The following is a 26,560-nucleotide window of genomic DNA, read 5'->3' as shown; positions in this document are numbered from 1 at the left end:
TATGTTAAACAGATGATTGGCGATAATCGGATAATCGATAATTCTTGTCCTTTTCTACTTCATCCTTATCATTGCCACATAATTATTGTCTTCTTTTTCGTGTCTTTGTCTCTCATATCACGTCCTGAGAGAGGGAAAGGGCGAGACAACACTGTGCAGACAGTGTTTGGACATGCAGGCAAGCAAGAAGACAGTGAGACTGAAATGTACATACACGATGAGGAATATTACCAGCATCTTTGGGCTTCTAGTGCTTGGCACCATCGAACACATCTTCTTTCATTTCCTGGACCTGACAGCCTTGAACTTGTGCTGTTGATTGAAAGAGGAGGTAATGCACTTATCCTCCAATCCATTATGAGAGGTCGAAGGGCTACGTCTAGCCGCCTATAGGTTACAACCTTTCTCTGCCAGATGAGAGAGTCTGTGTACACACACAGACACACTCTCTCCATACCGGAAGTCAGTGTCGTGAAGGAGACGGTGTTTTCTTTGGTTGTTTTCTTAATGTAACGCTTCACCGGTGGACTGCCGTTTCATCGGGAGGAGCAGCTTCCAACTTTCTATGGCTGCCCACCTCCGTTAGTCTGAAATACAATTAAGTTTTTGAGCTTCTCACATCCTGGGCTGAGACAGTCTCTTAGCAGTCTTCGGGCCAGCATCCACTGGCTGCTGTGTGTTCTGCTTTAGAAAGACCAACATCGACCTGTCAAGAATTCGGGTGCCTGCGATTTCATGCAAACTTTAACCCCGGAGCTTCTTGGCTTGGATGGAGGATGTAGCAATGAATGGACCTCGCTCTTTCTCTGTCTCTCTAAATCACTCTCTTTCTATCTCTCTCATCAAATAATTGTGATTACCGCAAATCAAGCAGAATTTCAAGAATTCTTTCAGTCGTATTGCTCACACAGAATCAATACAAACGCAAGTTTTTACAACAAAATAAACATTGAAAATGTTAAAGCAGCATACGACTGCGAGCCCAGAAAGCTGTCAGCCATTAGAACTCTAAAAATTCACAATGCACGTGGGCCGCATGATCTCACTGTCTAATGTATGAGATACTCCTACGCCAAAGGGATTTAAAATAATATCTCTTCGACTCCATCCTTTTTCTGTTCTTCTTCTCCTAAAGACTTAACCAAATAAGCAAAGTAGGCGATGTACTCAGAATTCATCGCTTTAGTCATATTTGTCTTTATTTTTTTGTAAAAAGTAATTCAGCTCAGTTCTCTATATTACTTTTTCTTTCTCCTTTTAGGGACTAAAGCCAGGCAGCACTGTTGGGAGAAACATGGGTGTTGAGTAATTCAGACTTTTTTGTAATTTCGTCGAAAACTTTTATGTATTTCTTTTTATGTCCTCTTCATTGCCCTGATTTTTTTTCTTTTTGCCATCAAGTAGACTCCGAGATTGTTGTTACCTCCCTGCGCGACTCTTTAAACACAGCTAGGACAGCAGTGCTGCAATTAGCGACTGGTGTGTGTTGGAGACAGGAGAGCTACCTGACCGGCATCACCCGGATGAGAAAGCTGTGTGCCCCGGGCACCAGTAGGACACGGCTTCTGCTGGATGTTTATGGCCAGCTTAATTATCGCTTTACATACAGGATAATTAGAACAGGGAGCACAGGCGTTTCTTTACAGCCTGAGTGCCCAGACATTGCTCATCCTTTGGACCTCACTGTATCTTCTCCTCTCTCTATCTCTCTCACTCTCTCTTTCTCTCTCTTTCTCCCTCTCTTTCTCTCTCTCTCTTTCTCTCTCTCTCTTTTTCTCTCTCTCACACACAGTGATTCCGTTCGTTAGTTTGTTTTGTGGGGTGGGACAAGTTCGCTTACCTTTCCAGACTAAGACCGGTAAGATTGAGCACAGAACAGATGATGGAGACGTTCTGCAGGTAATGAACACCTTTGCACATCACCTCGCCCAAACGCCAGGTAAAAGTGAAGAAGCGAGCAAACTGTTGACAAAAAAAAAAATGATGATAGAAATGAGAAAACTACAATAACTGGCAAAAGTTCATGTTTTCGTTTGTTAAGAATTTGTTTGTTCGATTTTTTTTTAACTGGATAGAAAAATATTTGATAAACTTTGATTGGAAAACTGATATGAGAGCTAATGTTTCTTCCTTGTAGGTTTTGCTATCTTTGTATGGCGGCTGTGATGTAGATCTCTGAATAGGACTGCAACAGGAACAACAGCAATGGTGGGGATTATTTGGAATATTACGACCATGAGGTTTGATGCCAAGTACCGACTATACAAGTTCTAAGAACCTAACTCTATATATATATAACATACAGTTGTGTCAAATTCTACAGAAGTGAAAAAGGTAGAGATGTGCAGGTAAGCAGATAAACAGAAAAATGTTTTTTGTTTGATGTATCGCGAAAGTGAAACGACTGAGGCTGTAGAAACTGATCTGACGACTTTTAATACTTGATTATTGAGTGCAGGCCACCAACTCTTCAAAAAACATTTCACAGGCCGCCATTTGAGAGTATTTTGTGCAATGATTATTACTCTGACTGTCGCCAGCCTGCATCGACTACAATTTCAAACTCGTCTAATCTTTCAGTTTGTGGGAAAGGTCAAGGGAGTAAAATCTCATAAACAACCATATGATATACTTCGCCTGCATATTATTTTTACATTTTAAAAATCCTGATTTGCCCTCCAGCTTCTGTGTACATGAGTTTCTTGTTTCGACAAAAATGTGCTGATAATGTCAGCACTTCTGTCTTCCTCTTTCCTGTTTGTTCTTTGTTTTATTTCTCTGTCCCTCCTCCTTCATTTGATCTGTTTCGGTTTCTTTAATGTCTTTATTGCCTCTCCATTTGAGTAAATACACCTTCCTCAGACTACAAGACAGAAACTCGTTTAAAAAAAAAAGCTATAAAACCACTATGCTCCAACCATAATCGGAAAACAATCCTTATTTACCTGTGTTATCAAATCTGTGAGGTAGAGTACACTAAACAGTACAAACAGCAGGAACACTATTGTACAGACCAGTTTCATTTCATGGCCAAAAAACTCCATTATCTTCCAACAAAACAGCTTAATATCCAACGGAAAATGTCATTAAGCTGTCTGACAAGGTCCTTTGAGGGCAGAACACATTAACTACTTAATCAATGAACTGTCACAAGGTTGAAATGTTGGAAACATACCATAGTTTAAACATCAGATTTACATGTCATTGTGACTTAGTACCAAAGTTTAATTTTGGGTCATGGGCGATGCTGTATTACTAAAACATTAACAACTCGCTTTTTGTGTCACTAAGTCATGTGATGTTTACAGAGGGTCAGTTATTGTGAATGAGTTTTTGCTTTGATTTTGAAATATGAACTGCAACCGTCTCATCCTGGTTAAGGTGGGCATTTGAACGGAGGGTGTTTGGGTCTTGTTTTGTTTTTATTTTTATTTTTAAATTATTTTTTATTATTATTATTATTATTATTATTATTATTATTATTATTATTATTATTATTATTATTATTATTATTATTATTATTATTATTATTGTGGTGTGTGTGTTTTGCCAAGCAGGTTATTATGTTTCTGTGTTTATAGCTTTCTTCTGTGTCCTCAGCTTCGTTCATTAATTTTGTTGTAGCTGTGTGACGCTGTTTGACCCTGTGACTACTGACCTCCGCCCTTTACTGGAGGTGCATTGGTCTCTACCACTTCATGTGTCTATGGGTGTGTGTCTATGTCCAACGGTTGTACCTAGAAAAGATTGTATTTCATTTCTCTTTGCATCAGCTACAGTTTCTCTGTTGAATTTTGCTTCGGTTTATTCTTATCTACAGGAACCAGTTCTAGAAATATATGTTCACTTTGTAAGACGACTTCGTGAGTCTTCGAATTTTGTTTTGTGTCGATTTTGCTTTCTGTCGATTTTGTTTGTTTGCTTTATCTTGGTAAAATCACTTATAGTCCATGCGCTAAAACCCAGTTTCTGTGAGTGTAGTTCTGTCCATAATATCCAATCCATCAGTTTCTGCTTTTTGCAACATTTTATCTCTTTTGTTTACTTCAAGTTTAAAATTGCTTCCCTCGCGTTTAACTCTGATCATAACTCAGTCAAGTCAAGAAAAGGTTTCATTGAAAATGTCATTTATTCTGACATCAAAAGCAGACCCTCTTCAAGGCGTGCACATCTCCCACCACCCTGTTCCTTGAAAATATTTTGGCACATCAACTCAAACCATACATACCTTACTAAACTAATGCCTATATTCAATTTATTGTTTACATACAAATTAAAGCGATATTACAATATTTGAATTATTTAAAGAACGAGTTTAAAATATATGTTTAAAGCATCAAAGACATCAAAATAAGTTCAGTTGGTGAGCGCAGTTCAATGTCAGCACTTCCAAGCAGCATCAGGAGTTCTTGCCTCCTGTGAAGTGCGCTGGCTTACAAGTTGTACATACTTCCCTGTTCTCTGATTCCATCAATATATTGTTAACTCGTGTTTTTTGTCCATTTCATCGATTCCAGAATCAGAGCTCTTTTCAGACTCTTGTAATCTTTTCAGATCGCATACGCTCGTGTTGAAACGAAGCATCTGTTCTTTGAGAGCTTGCGGTCCACAAAAGATTCCATTTGTTTCAATTTGCTCTCCGATTTAAAAAATTAATTCATTTCTGCTTGTTCCACGCCAGTCTGTTCATTTGATTAGAACTGGCAATGATTGCTATTTTTATATCACGTTAAAAAAAATGTAGTTCATTTTCACAAAGTTTTTTTTAAAGCCTGAAACCAAATGTCAAATTCATTACCAACAGATGCTTATAATGTGGACGACATACTGGTCACATCTTTCCTGATGGTTTAAAGAACAAAGAGGAGATTTTTCTAGAATCACAAAACTTCGCTTCATATCTTTTAATAGAAGACATTTTAATAACAGTGAAAAACGTTTAATCCAACGGTGTGGAAGGGGAAAAAGCAAGAACAAGGTGTTAGAAACCGAACTTTCATCGATGCCAGCTTTTTATGAGCCTGAGGTTAACTGGTTGGTTTATTTAGTAAGAAAGTGCTTCCACCTTGCGCAACACGGGCATTGAACCGACATGCCTCTAAGGTTGGACGCTACTCGGCTAACATTACCAGGAGAGGTAAATAAATAAAAAGTTGGTTTTTTTCTGTTTTGCCAAATATTAATTAAAAGTAGTAAACGAGAGGAAATCCAAACCAAGAGAGTAAGAAGCAGCAGAGAGGCTCTGATTCTGATGACGAAATGTCATCAGACTCATCTAAAGAGTCATCTAAAGAGTGATTTGTCTTAGCTGAGCTGTGATCAGTTATCGGGCAGCAATGTCCAACTCGAAGCAAAATAATTAAATTTTGCAGAAAAAACAAGGTGAGGCACTAGATGTTGCAGACAGGATTATATTCCCGGAAGAGCTAGATGTCGTCAACAGGATGATACACAGAAGAACAGTTTCTATAGGTAATTATGCGAAGCTCCAGAAAAATTGTCTGACAAACAACATTTATGTCGCTGGCTACTGAGAGTGGTGTGTAATGACCAATAGCCTGCTGATTTGATGTGCGGAGAGTCTAGACACAAGATGAAATTCCTTTCTATACGAACATCTTCTTCGTTATCGTCATTATCATCATCATCATCTCAACAAAGAGGACCTTAATATGTCTTTATCTTGCACATCCCAGACAAGCGAATTATTACTTGAATGATAGTTGTGGCAGGATCATAAAAGAATTTGATAGTGTTCACTCCTCTCTAACTACCCTCCCCTTGCCTAGCACCACCAACACCTTTCAAGTTGACATGGGTCATCTGTAGCCCTCCATCTTACAGTTCATACAACAGGTTACAGTCCCTACAGTTCCTAGCACAGGATGCTATCACTACACTTCTTTGACAATTTCAACTGAATGCAGTCCTTGTAGCACTTCGTTCTCACGACAGTTTTAAAAACACTAACAGCAGGTCCTGATCTGTGACCTCCTGTTTCCTTGACCACAATTCTTGTCTCACGGGCCTAATATTAGGAATTTAGGAGAGAGAACTTCACATAATTACATTGCTGGACAGCTGCATTCATCCCGTGGCTCTCAAGAAAACTCTTTGCCAATCATTGTGTTTTTAGTCTGTGTCAGGCTGACTGATTTTCACGACAACCCCTTCGCCATTAAGATAATGCCATTTTTACTTAAATTCGTCAGCATAATAGGAATACCTTTTTATTCTCTAGAAAAAAATGATTGCTGATCAACTCTTCTTTCAAATAAAACCGAAATGATGTGGGCGATTACAAGAAAACAGTTTTTAAATTATGTTATTAACTCTGTGTCGATGTATCAAAATCTTATCGATGGACAATGTTTCAGTGAGAAATTCTGTGTGCCAAAGGTTGATGATGATGACCGCCACTATAACCATTCTAACCATCGTTCGAACTTTATGCTAGACCAAAATATCTTGAACATGTTCCTCCCACTTTTGGTTTGGAATTTCTCTAGTTTCTGCTTGAGACTTTCTGGTTTCATTCCGTTTACGGAAGACCAAAAGGACATTGTTTCTGTCAATTTTAAATTTTTTATCCCTCCTTTGGATGTCCAAATTTCTTTTAGCATGGCAAAAGCTTGATTTGCTCTGATGAGTCTGTTCGTAATTTTCCATAATGACTAATGATGTATGCTGTCAAACGCTTTCTCGAGGTCTTTGAATACATCGTATAGTGCTGCTCCATTCTGTTTCACAATCCGACTTTAGGTAAAGATTTGATCATTGTATAACCTTTTTATCTGAAGTTTGATTATTTTTGCCTGATAATGTCATCAAGAACAGTGGTGAGCCTTTTCAAAATGATTCCACTAAAGATTTTGCTTGTCTATGATAACAGGGTTATACTTCGCCAGTTATTGCAGTTCCCTATGTCACTGTTCTTAGACAATTCGAAGATTATACCCTTCTTTTTTCTGATGTTTGTTCAGCATCCAATATTTTCTCGAAGATCTTACAGAGCACCTTCGGAATTTCTTCTGCCTCCAGCTTTAACATTTTAGGGTAGAGCCTATCATTCCCTGGAATTTTGACAATTTTTGTTGTTAGATGGCTTCCTTTACTTCTGTAGTGGTGATGGGGCCAATATTTTTGTTCAGGTCTTCACTTTCTGGAATACTGGCAAGTACTGGAGGGCTTGGTTGGTGGACCAGTTACTCGAAGTGTTCTTTCCATCTCTCTACTTTCTTCAGTAATCATATTGATATCTTGAGCTTTTTAATGGTACATATTGACTCCCATTTCTATATCTTGTTGGCCTTTTGTTATTTGTGTGTGTTTTTTTCAACCTCTACAAGTTCTGAATAATCCCTCTAATTTGTTCTGTTTCCTGTTGACTCCCTGGTCTTTGAGGAGACCCACTTCTGTGCATTTTTTTTCCAATGTCTGTATGAGGTCTGTATAAGATCTGATACAACGTTGGTAAATTTTAGTAAACAACCTCATTACTATCCTTTTTTTAGATTCAGGCCTGAAAACACCATCAACATAAGGATGTGAAATCCGTGTGGCCATGATTCTTCATAAACACGCCTAATTAAGATATTGTTCCAGCTGCCCCTTCCTCGCTGCACTCTTGTCATCGCCGTCGACGTCTGGTGGGATTTTACCCGAAGTGAGAATTTGAACTAATCATTTATTATTTATGACCATGCTAGTATCCATGGTCTTGAGAAGGGGAATGGTAGGTGGTAGGAGGAGCGGGCGGCTGTTCAGTCGATTTCGGTGAACGACTTTCTTCTGCTGTCATTTGAAAATGTTTAACGGCAGACATTTAAAATAGCCTGATATGCTGATGTCTAGTTGCTGTGAAGGCCACTGCATGAAGTGAAGAGCTTCAACAAGATTTTGTCGGCAGGGTAGTTGTCCATCCTTACATTTCGTGAACCTCATTGTGGACCCAACCACGCAGAAGCGCTGTCATAATCCAGATGGCGTGGATCTGAGGTAAATGATGTTGCTACATAGGCTACACAATAGGAACATATTTATTTTACATCCATTTACTAAGATTTCTAACGCTCAACAGGGTGATAAACTAGGATCCTCTTCTACTTCTAATTGCTCCTTCAATGACAGAAGTCTGAAGCGGTATTTTTATTCTTTCATCTCTTTCTTTTGTTTTCTTCCTTCTTCTAACCACATGTGCACTTATTGAATGTCCTACACTTCTCCTTTTGTCAAATCTGTTTCTCTTCATTATTTCATATCTGCGTCCGCTTTAAAAAAAAAATTGTAAAATGTTTTCCAGAATCTCGTGACAATCGGCTTTGCTCCTTCGTGTGCGTGTGTGTGCGCGTGCGTGGGTGTGCGTGTGTGTGTGTGTGTGTGTGTGTGTGTGTGTGCGCGTGCGTGGGTGCGTGCGTGGGGAAAACTTTGTCTTTTTGTTGAAGGCTAGAAAATGTCGCAGGTGTTCCTACTCGATGTCTAGTCTACACAGGAAGACAAACGTCTTCATTATGTTTTACTTAGTGATTTTTTTTCTTTCTTTCCTTCTGACAGCTGTCTTCAAAGTGATTTTCACTGTTTTGTTACAATTTGTGACATTTAAAAGCCCATAGAACTGTGACATTTAGTTTCTATATTTCAAGTCTTCAAAGGTTTGAAGAATTTGATTTCATTATCACGACAATTGCTGCTTCTTTACTTGAATAAAAAGGTCAAATATCGTCTTTGTCATCTTGTTTTTCTTCCTCTTTTATTTCACTATTACTATTTCTCTCTGTATTACAATTTCTTCATCTACTTCTGCTGCTACCAAAACCATTATCATTACCATTTCTCTATTCCTTTTTAGATAAACCAATACTTTTTATCATCATAATCTACTTTTTTCTGCTCCATCTACACGTCATTCATTTAACGTTTCAGCGATGTAACAGATGATGTGACTTTGAACACCACGACATTTTCACGAACACCAAAACGGACATGAAAAAAATATATATAGAAAATTAAGTGTAAAAATAAGATATATAACATTATCTGCCTCAATAACATGCACCTGTGAGCTTGTGAACATATCACCAAAGAAATTTCAAAAGCAAATCAGTTTCTGGGAAACAAAACTCTTGACACGAAGATGAAATGAGAGACAAATTTTTTTAATTTTTGTTTAGGGGAAGGTGGACAGGAAGGAGCTGGGGGAGGACGTTATCTGGGTCTCTGTGTAAAGGTGAAAGCTTCTCAAAATTAAACTATTTTTCTGGGTTTTTCATTCTTTGTTGCCGCCTGCGCCAAGCACACTTTTGGAGGACTGTCGGCATTGCACGCGTGACTTATTGTCCTCGTCGTCGTCTGCGTCACCAGCCTACAGCCTCTCCTCTTTCTCCTCTCCACACTATTAATGTTTCGTCTTCCTTGCCCTTGATGTACTTTGGAAAACTGAGAAGCCGGGAGCAATATCCGGGTTACCCGTATGTAGAACATCCTCATTGTTGGATAGGTTTTGCGTCTGTGTGTTCGCTAGTATGTACATGTTTATGTCTGTGCGTACTTGTGTTTGTATTATGTCTAAGTGTGTGTGTGAGTGCACGCGCACGTGAAAAGTGTGTTTTTGACTTGTAAACTTTTGTGATAAAATTTCCTGTCACGATTTGCATCAGAGAAATTATTTCACATAAAATAACACTTTATCACTGCCCTAGGTGAGAGATAAATTCAGGCTTAACGACTAAAAGATTTTATAACAAGAAAAAAGATTGTGGAAACTAACAAAAGAGACGTATTCCAGGCTGACTGTTATTAGAAGCGTCTGTGTCGAGGATTTTTGCAAACTGCTTACAATTGTTGACATTGTTTAGTTTGACAATTCCACATTAAAGGTCGGGTAGAGTGCATTTTTCTAATGATTATCCACAGATATGCCTCATAAGCATACGATTCTACTTCTTTTGGTTTATATCCTTAACTTCAACGTACACTTGTACAGCCCGATGTCTGTTATTGAATTCAGTTTCATGTTTCTAAACGGGTGGGGATATTTACCCTGAATGGAAACTAGTATCTTGCACCGACCTTAACAAAGACAGCAACAAATTGCACCCACTACACCTTTAAATATCCACTCTGAGAATTATTCTGTCACATTCACACTGATCATCATGACACTGTCTTCAACTCCAGTCTTCCCTTCGTCTTTCAGTCAATCTTCAAATACGAATGAAGAATGAAGAAAGTCATTCCTAACACAGATTCCAAGCAGGCAAAAAGTTTTAAAAATCGCCGAGTCAGCAGCAGATGCAGATGCACCCAGTTCCAGATCGATATCCACAGACTGATCACAAACACGTGGCCAAGTGTTACTAGGTAAAGGAAATCTACATCTCAATGGTAATAGCTTCTCCCATTTAAACTTAAAGGTCGTGAAGAGTTCATGTAGGATTGAGTTGGCTTAAAGTTTAGTTCCTGTCTTGTTGTCCTTTAATTCTTTTCTCTACTTTCTTTTCCCTTTTTTCTTTTTTGTGGGGAGCTACTTGCTTTTGTTCTTCTTTTCCTACACCTTTCATGTCCACATTCGTTTAAAAGTGCAGGAAAATCACGAAAGCATACAATTTGTTTTTGGAAACTTCCTGCGATGAGAATTTTGTAAGCTGCGTCGTTGTATAAAGTGAAACCTGAGATTGTGAGTTGGTATGTGTGTATGTGTTTGTATGTGTATGTATGTGCATGTGTGTATGCGTGTGTCAAAGTAACAAAGATACACAAGCTGATATCGTAAGATTCACTTTTAACAAAGGGTACTGATGTCACTGAAAAAAATGTCTCACGAACATCAGGGTTAGGGTCAAGGTGGAACCAAAGCCTCTGGTGATGGCCTCAGCTCCATTAGCACGTCCTCGCGGAGCCACACTGTGCGCAGCTATACACTAACACAGTTAACTCCCCGTTGTTCCACCTCCTCCGTGTGAAACAACGTTCGACTAGTATCTTTATAACCTAATGTTATTACCAACCTTTCACGTGACGAAAGATACTCTGATGTAGGAAAAACGGGGAGACAACTCCTTCCATCAGGCCACAAGTATTGATGAGGACAACAAATGGCGATGAGAAATTTAATATCGATGTGTAATTATGGGAATCTGACTGAAGAGGGGATAGAAAGAACGGAAAATGGCGGAAGTCTGCTTGTAGTGAACATCAGGAACTTGAAGCCTTGCGATTACAAACGTGTGACAAGAGATAATGTGACAAGAGATAATGTGACAAGAGACAATGGTACCCATCATCATGAAGGTATTCACTGCTTTGTCCGTGAAACAGAGCAAACTGCTCTTCAGGTAAAAATCCACGAGAGACTTGGATTTCGATACACTCTGTGACAGTGGACACTAAGCTGATGTGAAACCTAAAGACTCTTTTTGACACAGTGTAAGAAATATATATATATATGAAAGAAACAGGAAGTCAAATGCTATGAGAAACACTGACATATGTCGGTGACATGCTATCTGTGATGTGAAAAAACACCAACTGCTATACAGATAGATTGAAATTTAAGCCACATGAGGTGAGATATGATGACATAACCCACTATATGTCATCAATAATTAGAATACTAAACTTTGCATTATCACCATGTGACGTCTGCTATTTTATTTTATTTTATTTTATTTTATTTTATTTTATTTTATTTTATTTTATTTTATTTTATTTTATTTTATTTTATTTTATTTTATTTTATTTTATTTTATTTTATTTTATTTTATTTTATTTTATTTTATTTTATTTTATTTTATTTTATTTTATTTTATTAAGTCGAGATTTCCACTTAAAAATGTTGAAATGGATTCCTAAATGACGATACATTATCGCCATGATCCTTAGCTAGAGTGTGATAAAACCAGAGGCCACGACTCTAAAAACCCGATCCCAGAGCAACTCGATCTCTCGAGACGTCTCGATGATTTCTTAAGTTGTTTACACGACTCTCCCAAGGACATCTTCGATTTGCACCTGGGGATACGAACACAAGAACGACTTCCATTTCTTGTCTGAGCGGTAAATAAATGCAGGTTAAAAGTGAAGGTCATGAGTAATGAACAATTGTTTTCTGTTAGAGAGTATTACCCGGCCACAGTTACCTCCCAGTCCACTGTTCGCCACACCGTTCAACCACTACACCAGTGCAAGTCTCACCAATGTGACGATCCACACCAACTGCTTTTGGCTGGGTGGGTAGGGTGAATATTGGTCTAAACACAAGACACATTTATCCATGATATTTTACTAGTTGATGGACTACAGAATATGTTATTTCTCTGCACAATATTCACAATATTTTACCTCTCTATCGCCCGATACACTCTCAAGGCGGGGAGCTACGCCTCTCTGGGACAGAAACAAAATTTAATTCCCGTCTAATGGCTACTAAAGCAGCGAAACTTTCTTCATGATCCGGGTAATGGGTCTACTTTGTCGAGAGAAATTGCGCCTTGTATGCTGCATTACTTCATTACCGGCAAGTAGGGGGGACACACGACAGTCTGTGTCGTCAGTTAAAATGCCCGGATGTAAGGCCTTCCCTCTCCTTTTGTCCCTTTATCTCCTTTTTTCTTCTTTTTTTAATTTCTCTTATGAATACTACTCTGCCTTCTTGGGGTTTTCCCTAATGCTGTTTTCTTCACACTCATTTAATTTTCAGTTCTTACGCTCTGTTCATCATCTCCACTATCTTCCTGGCAAATCTCATCATCTAGATCGTCGTCTGTATGACAAACAGCATCAATGTTATCGATATTGCTGTTAACCTGAAGAACATAATAAACTGCGTCAGTGGGGTCTGAACATGTCCGGACTGTATTCACTCTCAACAATTTTATTTTCTGAGCTGTTAGGAGCTACATCTTAAACGGATATATCAACCATATTTTATAATAGTTAGGTAAAACCCTTTAGCTTCTTGTATTTTAAAGATATTTAACAATTTTTCCACTCTCTTCTTTCATGTTCACATAAAGCTAATAAAATTGTTTCTCTCCGATTTAAAAACTTACGAATCCCCCTTCTGTGCGGAATCCAGAATTCCTTTTTACAATTAAAGACATTCTAGGCAACTTTTTTACCAAAACTTAAAACCCTTCCTTTCCTCATTGTCTCCGAGTTCTAACCCTTTCTTTCTTAATTGAAGCAAAAATTCAGTCTCTTTTGTTTCTTTAGGAGTTTTTTGGGAAACAATTCGTTCGTTCCATAAATACTTTTATGGGAGAATAAATGTTTTACGTCCTCATCAAAGAAAAAAGACTGGTATGGTGTCACAGTGATAGAGCATTGTATGTCAGGGTATAAGCTTGATACAATATGTATGTGGCTCATCAGGTAACACCCTAGTTTTGATGTTTATTTATTAGCGGTCGGGATAAAGAGGGAGATAAGAGGGGTGAAGAAATTCAAGATATTATAATTTTGATTTATTTTAGTGGGTGACAAACCCTCTTGAGTTCTCGCTGTAATCTCTCACGGGAAGTTCTCACTGAGGTGTTATGTTGCTGGTGCTCTAACAAAAGTGTTGCTCTACTCCAGATGATGGACTGTTCTGTGTGCACATTGTTCTTTCTGTCCAAGAAGGTGGTCAAGATTTAGCAAACAAATATAATCTTGAGGAAGTGAAGTAGCCGAAGGTCATCTTTTTAAAGAAAAACAAGCTGTTTACTCCAAGATTTAAAGCGTAGAGGGAGGAGTTCTGCAAAAGAGAAATAAATATTGTTGTTCGCAAAGAAAACAGTTACCGATACCGAGAAAACAGTTTTGACAGTGTTAGCCATGCGTGGACAAGACTACACGTCTTCGAGGGAAAATGGGATTTGGGGCTGGTAGCAGATTCACAAAAATCGACCTGACTTCGCTGGTTTCTTCTTCAGTTTTACTGACATGACAAAATCTTTTCTAAACCTACGACCGACGGGTAAATCGAAACTGCGAAAAAAACTGACACGAAAGCTGGGGAGACAAGTCCTTAGAGTCCGTCCTTACAAACTCCGTCGCTGAGCTTCGTGACTTTTTTCCGAAACTGGAGAGAAGGTGATGGAGTGGATAAAATGATGGACCAAGAGCTAACCCTGGGTAGCTCACCCTGGGAACAAGGTGTGTCTATTCGACTATTACTGACGGAGTCTGGCCTTCACAATTTTAGACGACAGATTAGTGTTACTAGCGCTTGTGTATAAGTACAAAGATACGATCATACGCAATTCAGACAAGTCCCTGGTATTGAATAAGTACAAAGATATGTCTGATACTTTAGAGAACTTACGGAGCTTGGGAACATGAAAAACGGAAAGTGGGGAAAATATCGTATATATGCGTAGAAAAAGTCTTGGTAGGGAACAGGTAACATTCCACAGCGGCTGCATCCTCATTATCGTCACGACCGTAGTTGTCAACATCGCTATTCCTGCTAAGTTGCATTTTCGCCCATTCATTTAAAAAAAAAACGGTTACTCACAATGGAAGTTCCCAAAGCACGAACAAATAAAATGGTTTTCTGACCACGATCTCTTTTTTTCTCTCAAATAAAGCAGACGATGTTTATTTACCACCAGATCCCTGTGGACAACGACAGACTTCTTTGTCAGATAATGTACGTGCTTACAGGATGTATTCACGAGAAGCTATTGAGGGCATCATTATCTAATTATGCTAATGTTGTTTGATGGGAAACGTGACTGGGAGAAGAAAAAAAAGTGTTTTTAATTTCGCCTTTGCGCTCGTGTTAGACCAGTTGGTTAGTCATCCGGCTCCATCCATCAGCAACCTTCACAACCTGCGTCACGCCACGTGCCTTCGCTAGGAATGGTCTAATTTTAGAACTCGTGTGCGGTGCGTGCAAATATCCTCATCAATGTTCCTGACCTGTAAAAGAGACGAGAAAAGTCAGCTGCGTGGCCATCGTGATTTATCTGACAGTTATGCAAAGCAAGCTATCCCTGATAACTTTTATCCGGTAGTTATCGCCTCTTATTACCCTCCTTCTGTGTGTGACTGGAGTGAAAATGTCCCTGGGATCCGGCCTGCAAGGACCGGCAACTGCCGCCACAAGCTTGATCTCTGGCTTCCGGATGTGCAGCGGAGGTTTGCAGGATACCTGGCACCCAGCGAGGAAGCCCAGAGCTTTCACTTCTAATACACATTTATGACATTTATGACCTCTAATCCACTTTAATTTTAGCCTAAATTCTGAGAACATCTAATCCACAAACACAACATGTAACTCTCGTTCAAGTTGTGGAACCTCTGTAAGAGTTCCACAAACCAGTACTGCTGGACAACCAGATGGGAGTTTCTTTTCCACAACAGTGGGCATCCATCAATAGAGCTCTCTATCGCCTGTATTGTTTAACATCTTTGTTTTGAGATCATCATGCAGTAAACCCATTCACGACCCCCACATCTCCATTTGTATCCATCGGAGGCCAAATATGCAACCTGCGCCGTACAGATAACATCGGTCTGATGGCAGGCACCGACAGGAACTGTAAGATCTTGCCAGCAGACTGACAGTGCCAATGAATATGAAACGGAGAGAAGTACATAGATAAATATAAAAATGTATCTCGGGGCCACTGTTTCCAGAAAATAACAGCTGCATGTCAGACATCAGGATAACACAGCATCCGCGACATTGGTCAAGCTAAACAGGAATAGGCACAGTAGTACCCGCAAGTTTGCGACCCAGTACAGACTGTATAGTCGTAATTACTATCCTGCTGTACGGACTCGAGATGTGGACTCTGCTTGCCGACACGGAGTGGAGAATCCATGCATTCAATACAAAGTGCTTGAGGATGCTGTTCCTACTGAGTGGTAAAAGGAGTGAGAGGTCAGAGAGTGGACCGGCCATCAGGACAGGTGGACAGGTATCAGTGGCGAGATTTGTCAGCCGCTGCATCTATTTATTTACCTGTTGCCCACAAAGACCAGTTCCAACAGACTAGCATTACATGTATTACAACCCTCTTATAGTTTTTTTAAATAAAATATTAATTTACCAGCACACGACTACTCAAAACAGTTGAAAGATTTTTATCTGCAACACTGAGTCATCCTCCTGTTTCTGCTCTCTCAAACCTGTGCAATACAGCAAAAGGTAGCCGGACGATTTTTTTTAATTTTCTGGCATTAAATTATAAACACTTCTGCTTTCTCAGCGGGACAACTTTGTCTCGTCTTCAGATATCTCTTCGCTCTGACTCCGACCACAGGGTCACGTTCGCGGCCATTTCCGCTTTGCTGCCGTTCATTGTGACACAATTTGAGTTTAATTACACACAAAAAGTCAAGATCTGTTGAAAGTACTTTTAAATACTCCATTCGCTCTGTGCAAATACAATAACCGAAATGGCAGAATAACCTGTTGTAAAAGCTATCCGCTTCGCCAGACTTTGTGAAGGATATTTAGAGAGGTTAGAACCCTGTCCTGCAGGATCAATGAGAAGAAGGAGAAAAAAACCTTATTTGAGTGCATTCCAACAGCATCATGAAACAAGCCGAGAAGCATCTCTTCGTCTTTGTTATCGCTCAAATCCTTCTCCTCTCTCTCTTATAGAAACTGAATGTGTTTACGTTGTTTTCAATAAATAATGAAGATAGTTCACGAAGACTAACAGGTTGGGACCGTCCTGTAAATCATCTTGCTCATATGATGAATGTTTCGTGAATAAGTAGCTCCTGCCATATTTTTTACTAGCTCTGTATGTGTTTGAGAAGTGCAAGTTCTCAGACTCTTCCTCCTCTATCGTTGCAGAACAGTTTGGCGTGATCACGAGGCTACTCCTCCTGGGATATTTGTCCTCAGTCGATCTCTGTGCTTCCAGCCATCTTCATGCTGTGTCTCATTAGCTGCACGGGAACCCCTTATGGCCGGTATCACGCTCCGAACGTTTGCACGAGCTAGTCTTTCGCAAGTGTTCATGCGCAGGACTCAACAGGTCATTTCCGTCGTACGACGGGCTGTTTCCGCGAAGGCTGTGTAGAAATCTGAACATTCATCTCTCAGATCGACGCACGTGAGGGTCTGTGCACGGCTACGTGTTACGATATCATCAACATAGGGTTCTACTCATCTAATCCCTGTTGTCTTGGCTAACCATCGTCGAATTTGGGTTCTCCGTGTATCTTCTTTTACTTAATCAGAATTTTCATTCGTTAATTTTTTAGTGTTGTTTAATAGTTCTCTGTCATAGTTTCTACTCACAATGTATGTGTACAGCCTATTTATCAATTCATGGTCGTGTTTATGAGCCTTCCGTTCATATTAGTCAGCAGTAGCTCTTTGCAAACTCAGGTAAAAATGTTAAATAAAAAAAGCAACAAAATTGCAGGTAGGTAATGGAGTCTTCCGCCTTTGACTGGGTGACTGGTCGCGTAAATTCAAGGACAGACGAGCCATTGATGACTATACAAGCTCCTGGGTCTGATCCATCTTCATCATTAACACTATTTTTCCAGCTTCCATTGTCAAGCATTGTAATCCGAGCCTTGCCAGAAGTAAATCAAGACCCTGGTGACGTCATGGGAGGGACTGGTAAGACAGGATGCTAGCAACACAAACCCACGCTAACAAGTACCTTTCCACCCTCATCCAAATAAAAATGACAAGTAGTAATAATAACAATAAGCGCATGATTTATATAGCGCATACTTACTCCTGTAAGACAAGAACGAGACGTGGACAACATGCGATAAACGACAATACTGATAAATAATAATAGACAAATATAAAAATAACGAATACATAACTAGAACTGAGTGGATTTGAAGATGGACAAGCATTGTGTGGACTGTTGTTAGGAGTAATGCTGAAGGAAGAAGTGTGTTGTTATAGCACATTTGAAGGATTCAGAGGCGGGTAGGTGGCGGGTGGGGAAAGGGGAGAGAATGGCGGGGGCGAGGTCTGAGCTCACAGTCTGCTATCCTCAATGACTTGCTGACATCTTCTCTACCATTGCTTCACCCGGACACCCAGTACTAGATAATGTATTCAATATAATACTTGAGGTATTCTGGCTCAGGTCGTGTAAGATGCTATGTCGTATGAAGTGTGATTAAACTCTCATAACAACGAGCGTAAATAAGGATAACATCTATTCCACTTTGATGTCTCTTTCTCTTCATTCGTTTAAGCTGTCCTTTTCTGAAAAACTTCATCATTCACTGAAGCCCTCTTTACTATGTATAGGTATGAGGATTCTTCAGAAATAATCTCCCTTGTTTGCTCCAGATTATTCCTATTAACCTCTATGCTGAGGTTAATCAAAAGATCGCGTGATTTTAGCTAGCATTTTTATCTCCCCCATTCTCTCTCTCTCTCTTCTTTGTCTCCATCTTTTCTGTTCACCTCCCCTTTTCCCATCCCATCCCTTTCTCTCTGCTTGCTCTGTCCCCGCATTCATCGACTCCTCGTTGCCAGCCTCAGTAACAAAACCTCAACTGTCTATTAGTTTGCCAAGTTCTGGTCAGGTAAGTTACGGGGCTAACTGGCAGTCTTTCGGGAAATAGTTCTACAATCCATAACTCATAAAATAAAATTAATGAACGGTCTCCGCAATCCACTCTGTCGTGTTTATTTAATTATACGCTCATGGTGACGGCCGTTCATCCACTCGACACCCACCGTCTAAAACTTGTATGTGTTTTTAGGTGTTAGATAACTCTAATTCGTATTTTATTTAGTAAGTCTGAACCTATTTCAAGGAAGAAATGATAGGTAGACAGGCGAATAATTAGGAAGTAAGTAGATATTAGGTTCATGTTTTGTTTCCTTCCCGTTGTGCTGGAGTTTGTGGCCTTCGTCGGCTGTGGTCTGTCCAAACCCTGTCCACCTCACCTGTCAGTGCCACGATATCTCACCTGTACTTTTTAGTCTCGTGGGTGAGCTCGTGTACCTTTCGGCATTGACAAAGCGTGAGTACGAGTCACTCGTCATTGTCATCCTGCTGTAAGGAATGTGACGGAGAGATGATTCAAGGCTGAAATCAAATTTTTAAGGAGATTGCCCCCAATCTGTTACAAAGAGCACATAACCAACGACTTCGTACGCCGCGCAGTCGCCTCCCTCGTGGGTCTCCAGGAAACTGCTCGCCACCATCAGGCGGCAAAAACCGGTTTGGTCATGTTGTGAGCATGAAAACTGTCCTCCGAGGATGCGTGGAGGAAGCAGAGAAAAAAATGTAAAAGAATGAACTGGCCACCCCATGAACGACCACGTGACCGACCACAATGGCGAGGCCTGCTGTATCTCATTGCGTCCCCCCGATGACATATGGAGGCGAGGCGGCCCCAAGCGTGGGTCAGCTTGCTCCAGGTCTGGTTGGTGATGAAGCTAGCCATCCATCTAGCTACTTCTCTTGGTATGCATTAGGAGGTAGGTAAGTAAGCTGATAGATCACATAGCACTAGCTGAACTCTTCATCGTGGAAAACAAAAATTGACATGGTTCTAGCTGCGGAGCTCTTTATCATGGAAACCAAATAAATAAAAACCGCTGGTTTCTTAAACTTAAGCGGAAAAAAACATTGTAAATTGTTATAATGGTTACATGCCTTCGTTCTTTGACTCAAAAAAAAAAAACTGACTTTCGAGCTTGTTGCTTTAAAAATGTGTCTCAAGTTACTTTTAACTAATTGTCGGCCCACATTGTCCAAGACTTTTCTTGCCAATTAGCGAAGGTTTCCCTGCCGAGATATTTCCTAAATAACAGTGTAGTCTGCTCCCTTTACTGCTATTCCTGATAAGAAAATTTATTTCTTCACATTCACGTATAAAAACTCACTGTCATTAATCTCATTACAATTAAAAATCTAGATTTAAGGAGTTTGTTCAGTATAGTTATTTTTCCAAAGTCCTGGCAGATTCTTATAGAATTCAACGCAAAAAAATTATGTAATGGTTTTCAATATAATTTTATCAAAACAAATAAAAATTTAAAGTTAAAGTTTGAAAAAATCCGTTGAATGAACTTTCTTTGGTGTGGTGACTTCGTTCTCCAGGATGTTAACCCGCATATGAATATGAGAAGAACACAAGGGATAGGAGGGGGAGTCGGTCAGTGGTCGGTCTCAAGAGAAGCGTTGGTATCTGTAACAAGATTTAACTGGCGTTCGACGTCAGTTGTGTCGTCTGCTGTGAGATCAGGTTTCGTCTGCTACAGAAGTTTATCAATCGGAAAGAAGAGTGAAATGGCTTAAAACAAGCATCAGTTTACTCTGGAAGAGAAAGCTCAGATCCTCTCTGAAGTTGATCTGTGTGTTGGAGGAGGAGGGGGAGAGAGAGAAAGTGGAAGGAAGGACGGCTGATGAGTCCACCGTTACGCGATCCACGCAGTGGACGATTCTCGAAGATCGTGAAAAAAAACTAAAGCCAATCTAGGGGAGAGCAACAGGAGGCCACAGCGTAAGAGGATGAGAGAAGCTAGACATGAAGACCTTTTTTTAAAGTTCTTTTTAGCTAGTTTCAAAACACGAGGTCACGGAGCATTCCTGGGAGAGGATCAAATCTTCAAGACGAATCTCTAGAACTTGAAACATCCTCAGACAAAGTGATTTTCAAGCGAGCGTCGGCTTGCTGAGCTGTCACGTGATAGACACACCACTTTGGCAAAAGCCGTTTGTGGGGAGGTAGAGGAGGGAGATGCCGAGGTCAAGATTAGTTTGGGGGTCAGGTGGCTTTTCTCCTTGTTGTTGTGCAACGACCGATGACATGAATCGGTGCCTTTGTTGTCTTGAGGTTTCTTTGCTAATAACTGTTTATAATACTCCATTCCAGCCTAACATTGACGACTTTGTCAAGAAACAGTAGACTAGTTTCTTCTATTTAGCAATCACTCAGAATTTTACACTTACATTGTGATGTATAGCATTTTTAGCAGTTTGTATGAGTTCGGATTTGAGATATTAAGTGATTTCGTCTTGAAACTAAGTGAGAAAGAGATGCTTTAAAATTTCCCTCTCTTCTGCTTCCATCAAGTTTTATATCTTTTCCTACTATTTTAGTGAAAGAAGAAGTATGTTATAAAATTAAAACCATACAACAACCTTAATGAATTTTGAGAATCTCATGTAAAAAAATAATTATTCGATATAACGAATATTTTGTCTCTAGTCTCAGTGAGTTCCTGATATTGAGACTCTGTATTTAAACTGCCAATGGGTTATTTTATGCTGACTGCATATTTGTCTACGCGTATTTTAATCTGCATTTCACAAGAATTCTGATCTTAAGAAGTGAGTGAAAACGTGAGTGGTCGTAACAATGACATCTCTCTCTCTCACACTGTCTGAAGAGTGATGTCCCTTCGTTTAATAACCTTGAGGAGACTGTTCTCTGTCTCGTCTCTGGATCTTAGTGGAATTTGGAGTCTCCTCTTGCTTTGTGGTTTATCGTATTACTGTTATGTATTGTTCTATGCCTGCGCCATCCTTTTCATCTGTCGACCTTTTACGAATGACCTCTGCAGCCTATAGTATGGGCTTTCTTGTCCCCAGAGTTTATTTTCCTCCTTTTATTTTATTTTTTGCTAGATGAGATTATTTTTTTCTTATTCTCTTCAACTATAACTTTTCTTTCTGAACTTCACTTTTCCCATTTTCTCATCTACAGGTCTTGTGCTTCCTTGCTTCCTTCTCTGCTACATGTTTAGACTCGCGTGTACACCACCTCAACTGCACTCCCACTGACAAGTGTGTTTATCATGCATCTTCTTCCATGGATCCTCTAAACAACTTCGTAATCAATCATACTTCCTCAGTTCAAGAGTTGACGGCCTTGTGTCCGTAGCAATTATCGTTCTTGTTAAAGTGTGAGCTGTTCTTTTGAACTCCACTTCATGGTTTGGGCAGGCGCTATCGAAATCATTTCTATTACTTCTTAATATCCCATTATCAAATCATTGCTATTCCTTCTATGCTATGCCACTATCAAATTTATATAAAAGGAAATACGGGGCCATATTTCCGTTTCCACCATCCGGCGTCGGTTTTGTGATGAATTGCTGACTTGATTTTGTCCCGCTGTCCAAGATCTTTTTTTTTTTTTTTGTGGAAACCCTGGATATCGGACAGGGTAGAATGAGGTCACTTCCGTCTCATGGCCTTTCAACGTGGTTTTCAAAATTGGACGGGACGTAACCATGTCCATGAGGTCATTCAAAAAGCATCCATATTAGTTACTCTGTTATCTTAAATCGACTAAACACAGCAAGTAGCTTTCAGGTTTATTCAAATTTCGGCTTCAAGAAAACTTCTTCTTGTACCTAACCAAAAAAAATGTTCGTTCGAGTTCAGATTATAAAAACGGTCTTTCGCTAAGATGAAGCTTACTCAAGAAAACACAAACATAAGCTTAGAGTTTGATATTGACAGGGTCACGTCCTTAGTTTTTAATCCCTGAGTGAAGGTGGGATGGGGGACGAAGGTGTATGGCTCCGTTGTAGGTGGTCCGATCGCGAAGTGATGAGACAGCGAGGATTGTAGATCGTGAGTTCGAATCTCGCCTAAGGCACACTCAATGTTTTTCTCTGGATGTGGATATTGTTTGAGGGGTTGTCACATCATCGGGTGATATAGTCTCGGTTACTGATTGGACTTAAATTACCGTACATCAGCTGTTGCTAGATTTGTCAATGTGTAATCAAAAGCGAATGCTTGAGAAAAGGGAAAAAGACTTCTCACATGAAAAATACTTGATCCAAACGCGTATGAATGACATAGTGGGAGGGGGAAAGTCACACGGATTCCATACTGCTGAGTAATATTTGAAGGGAATGTTTCGAGGGATGGTTTCTGACACGTAGATATGCTACGTGGAAAAAGCGTGACCCGAGGAAGTGTGCGTGAAAGATGAAACATTTGTGACATACTGGACACACACGTAACCCACTGCTATCAGGTTAAAACATACGTAGGTACCCCATTCCCCACCCAGTATCACCCATCCTTAAGTGGTAAAATTTGAAAAACTTAGGGAGAAAAAAAGTCCTTGCTGCATCTGGGCCAAAGAGAAGAAGAAAAATTCGGCTAATTGAGGCAGAAAGCAGAGGCTCACCAGGCAAGTCTCGCGGGCCCAATCGGAAAGCATGGTCCTGGCCATGAGAGATGGCAAGACCCGCTGCATCCCTCAGGCCTGATGAAGCCCGATCTCCTTACTGCTGCAGGGGCTGTGCAGACAAGGATCGTCGGTAAATTGGCCCCACCAGCCTTACTCCTCACCCTCCATCCCACCCCACCGCCGGGCTTTTATCGGCTCCCACGAAAAGTCGAAAGGCCAGACAATCCCGGACCGCGAGCAGCAGAAGCCCAAGAAGACAAGGTCGCAAGACGAGGAGCAGCCAGGGATCAGCCGCGATGTTGAGGATGCTCACGGTGTTAAGCTGCGGTTGCTGACCCAGTGGCTAAAGTCGGGTGGCGTGGGTTTGGATCGAAGCCCCGACGGACCCCTCTCTAAGTGTGAAAGCTGTTTGCATGACTGACCTCGAGTAGTTTCTTGAGGGTACTCTGGTTTCCTTTTTGTTTGTTTCTTTCTTTCTTTGTTTCTTTGTTCTTTTGTTGTTGGTTTTTTTTGTGTTGTTTTTTGTTTGTTTGTTTGTTTGTTTGTTTGTTTGTTTGTTTGTTTGTTTGTTTGTTTGTTTGTTTGTTTGTGTTTGCATGTGTGTGTGTGTGCGCGCGCGTGTTTGAGTGCGTAGGTATTGTCGAATAACAGAACAAAGAAAATTTAACCAACCTGTTTTTTCCAGTGATAATAAAGCTTCAGAATACACATCTGCTTATAACCCTGATTTCTAGAAAACACGACAGGCCATGAAAAGAAAAACAAAACAAAGAGTGCCGACTCACTCCAAAGAAACATAAAGGTATATATATCAAAATAAAGATCTCAGGCATTGATTCTATAAGCATCTAGCAACGAGGCTACCATTGATTCCACAAGCAGCTGACTGTAACCTAACTTTGTCTAAACTCTTTGAGTAGCCAAGCATGCCGGCCAGTGCGTGTCATCAACGGTTGACGCCCTCTGACAAGAACGTCAGGGACATGCTGTGTCCGCTTCCTCGGCAGCTCTCGGCAAGCAGAGATGACGTCGCAGGCATCAGTTTAGCCGTCAGCTGTTCAAGCCAGCGGAAGTTCAGAGCCAATCTCAGAACGACTTTTTCCCTCTTGAAAGTTTTTTTTAAATGACACAAAACTTTGTGTCCTTCCATGGGAACGCCAAACGAGCTCTTCACAATGACCACACTGTGGTACATAGGTTTCTCTAGTGGGTCTGAGAGGCAGGAGGTCTTCCTCAGATCTTACCCTTCTCCAGGTCTTCACTGTGACCAATAGGCGTACGCCTCCAGCTCCAACAAAAAATGGTCCTTGCTCTTTGAAAAGTCTTTGCGGTTTGAGGTTAACCAGTTTGAGGGGCTGGTACAGAAAAATGCGCTAGGGGTATTAGAAACTTTTGAGAGCGTTTCAAAGGAAGACGAGCAGTTTCCATGTTCATTGACAGATAGTGAACCTTTTTTAATGAGATTTTTCAAAGTCTCGTTTTTTTTTTAAAAAAAAGGCTGTTTTTCAGTATAAAAACATATATTGAAAGAATCTCTTCTTTTGTCTGTACTTGTGTGAAGTGGAATTTCTCCGTGCTCTGCAAAAGGACAAGATTAATTTTCTGAGCTTATGAAGTGTGTAGGCGTGTATCTCAAGGAGGTTATTTGCCCAGATTTTTGGTTATAGCCCCGAGTAACTAGAAAAAAACACATCTCACTAAATTTTAAAGCACGGCACATCTTTACAGAGTCTGCCTTGTGTGAAGTTTTATGTCGATGATTCATTTTGCTGATTGCTCCAACAGGATGCCAGGAAACTTACCAGTTTCAGAGCGGTGTGGTCAAAAACTGTGCTAGAAACACTGATGAGCAGCTACTGTAACTATATTTAGACTACACATGTGATAATAATGCTTTTATATCTTACACCGACAGTTTAAAAAAAAAAAACCCGCCAACATCAAGATAAAACTATTCCATCGAGAAATATCTCCGAGCGATAACTCTTGAGATAGGAGCCTTTGATCAAATCAACAAATTGATGTCTTGAATGGCTTTGTACACAATCCTCCATAAGTCATCAACTTTCTTTGAGAAGATAGAAGTAAAAATAAATAATAAATAAATAAAGTAAACACCACACAATAATGAGTATTTACCTATTAAATAAACTCCATTCTTTAGTACAAAAGCTATGGAAACGGAGGTTACTGAATAGTTAAAGCTAGTCAAAGCACTAAACACAAACATCTTATGGACATGAAGCCCAAATAAATATTTAAAGCGAACCTAAAGTGTAGGTAATGCAAACAACTTACAGATCTTTGCCAAGGTGCAAATCTGCTTAAAATTTCTTGATCAAAGGACCTTAAAATTTTTATTTTTGAATTGTAACGATCTCTTTGCTACGAAAACACGCTTCCAGAATCTCTTTTCATCGTTGACTTCCAGTGCTTTGCATCCTGACAGCCAGACGCCATTGCTGTTCCACGCACAATGATGTTACATCCCTTGAGACTTGAACAAACTGACAAGTGCAGACAACAGTTTCACCGATCCTCTTGAGGTTTTTAAGAAATTTCCGCTTGTAAACATTGATTGACATGTTTATTGTTTGTAACATTCTAGTAGACGTGTTTGTTCCTAGTCTGCTTACCTGTTGTTTGCCAATGATCAAATGATCAATGATCAAAGGCCACACCTTCCACCTTCATTGTATGTCTGTATGTCAGTAAGTCTGCTTCTTCGCTGTCTAGTGATGGTTACGGTTACTGTTAGGTATGACTGTTGTTTCTAGCATTTTCGACGAGGGAAAATATTTTTACCAGATACATTTTGTACAAACCTTGCCTCAGTTTCACCTTTGCTGCACTGTAGACAAGAGATGCTGTTTACTCGACAATGGGTCTCATACAGAATACTGTTTTAATAGCCCCAAGTCTTCAAAGGACAGTTCTAGATACGAAAAAAATCTTCCAAGGTACCTTTGAGAGAGGGTCAACGCCTTAGTTGGACAGAGAAAGAAGGTGAGAACCGTGACAGAGTGGACTGGCCATTCCATGCAGGACCCGCTCACCACTACTCAAGACAGGCCTGTGGTGAGATTTGTCAGCCGCTGTGTCTATCTAGCTGTTGCCCATGACGACCACCAGAATTAACGGACCAGCACAGCTGCTCGTCCCTTGGTACCAGTCCAGGGATAAATGTATGCATGTACGTTGTGGTGTTGCACGTGTGTACCATTAAGCACACGCATATCTACTCTAATTACTGCGCATGAATGCACGCTCTCGGACAGAACTCTAGACTACAGATCCTTGACTTGACCTCTGACCTGTCCCCGCACTAAAGTTGTATACAAACACGTGGTTGTTACTTGATTTGTATACAAGTGTAAGGAGAAGATAACCAAGTGAGCTTTAGTCGGTGGAGACCGCAGTTATCTTGGAATCGTTTAGTTTTCTTAGGGTCAAACACATTCCTTCT

The 26,560-nt window shown here is 40.1% G+C and overlaps 1 protein-coding gene across 1 annotated transcript in view; it reads right to left on the bottom strand.

Moving 5' to 3' along the window:
- LOC112574429 (G-protein coupled receptor 54-like) overlaps positions 1–26,560 on the bottom strand; it is a 37,149-nt gene that overhangs the window by 8,728 nt on the left and 1,861 nt on the right. The window contains exon 2 of the mRNA XM_025255501.1: positions 1,841–1,962. Within this exon, the coding sequence (XP_025111286.1) occupies positions 1,841–1,962 (122 nt within the window). The remainder of the gene's footprint in view (positions 1–1,840; positions 1,963–26,560) is intronic.

The sequence above is a fragment of the Pomacea canaliculata genome, linkage group LG10 (assembly GCF_003073045.1).
Source record: "Pomacea canaliculata isolate SZHN2017 linkage group LG10, ASM307304v1, whole genome shotgun sequence".
NCBI lineage: Eukaryota > Metazoa > Mollusca > Gastropoda > Architaenioglossa > Ampullariidae > Pomacea > Pomacea canaliculata.
The sequence above is the reverse complement of the archived record's forward strand: the minus strand, read 5'-3'. Positions and strand labels throughout refer to the sequence as shown.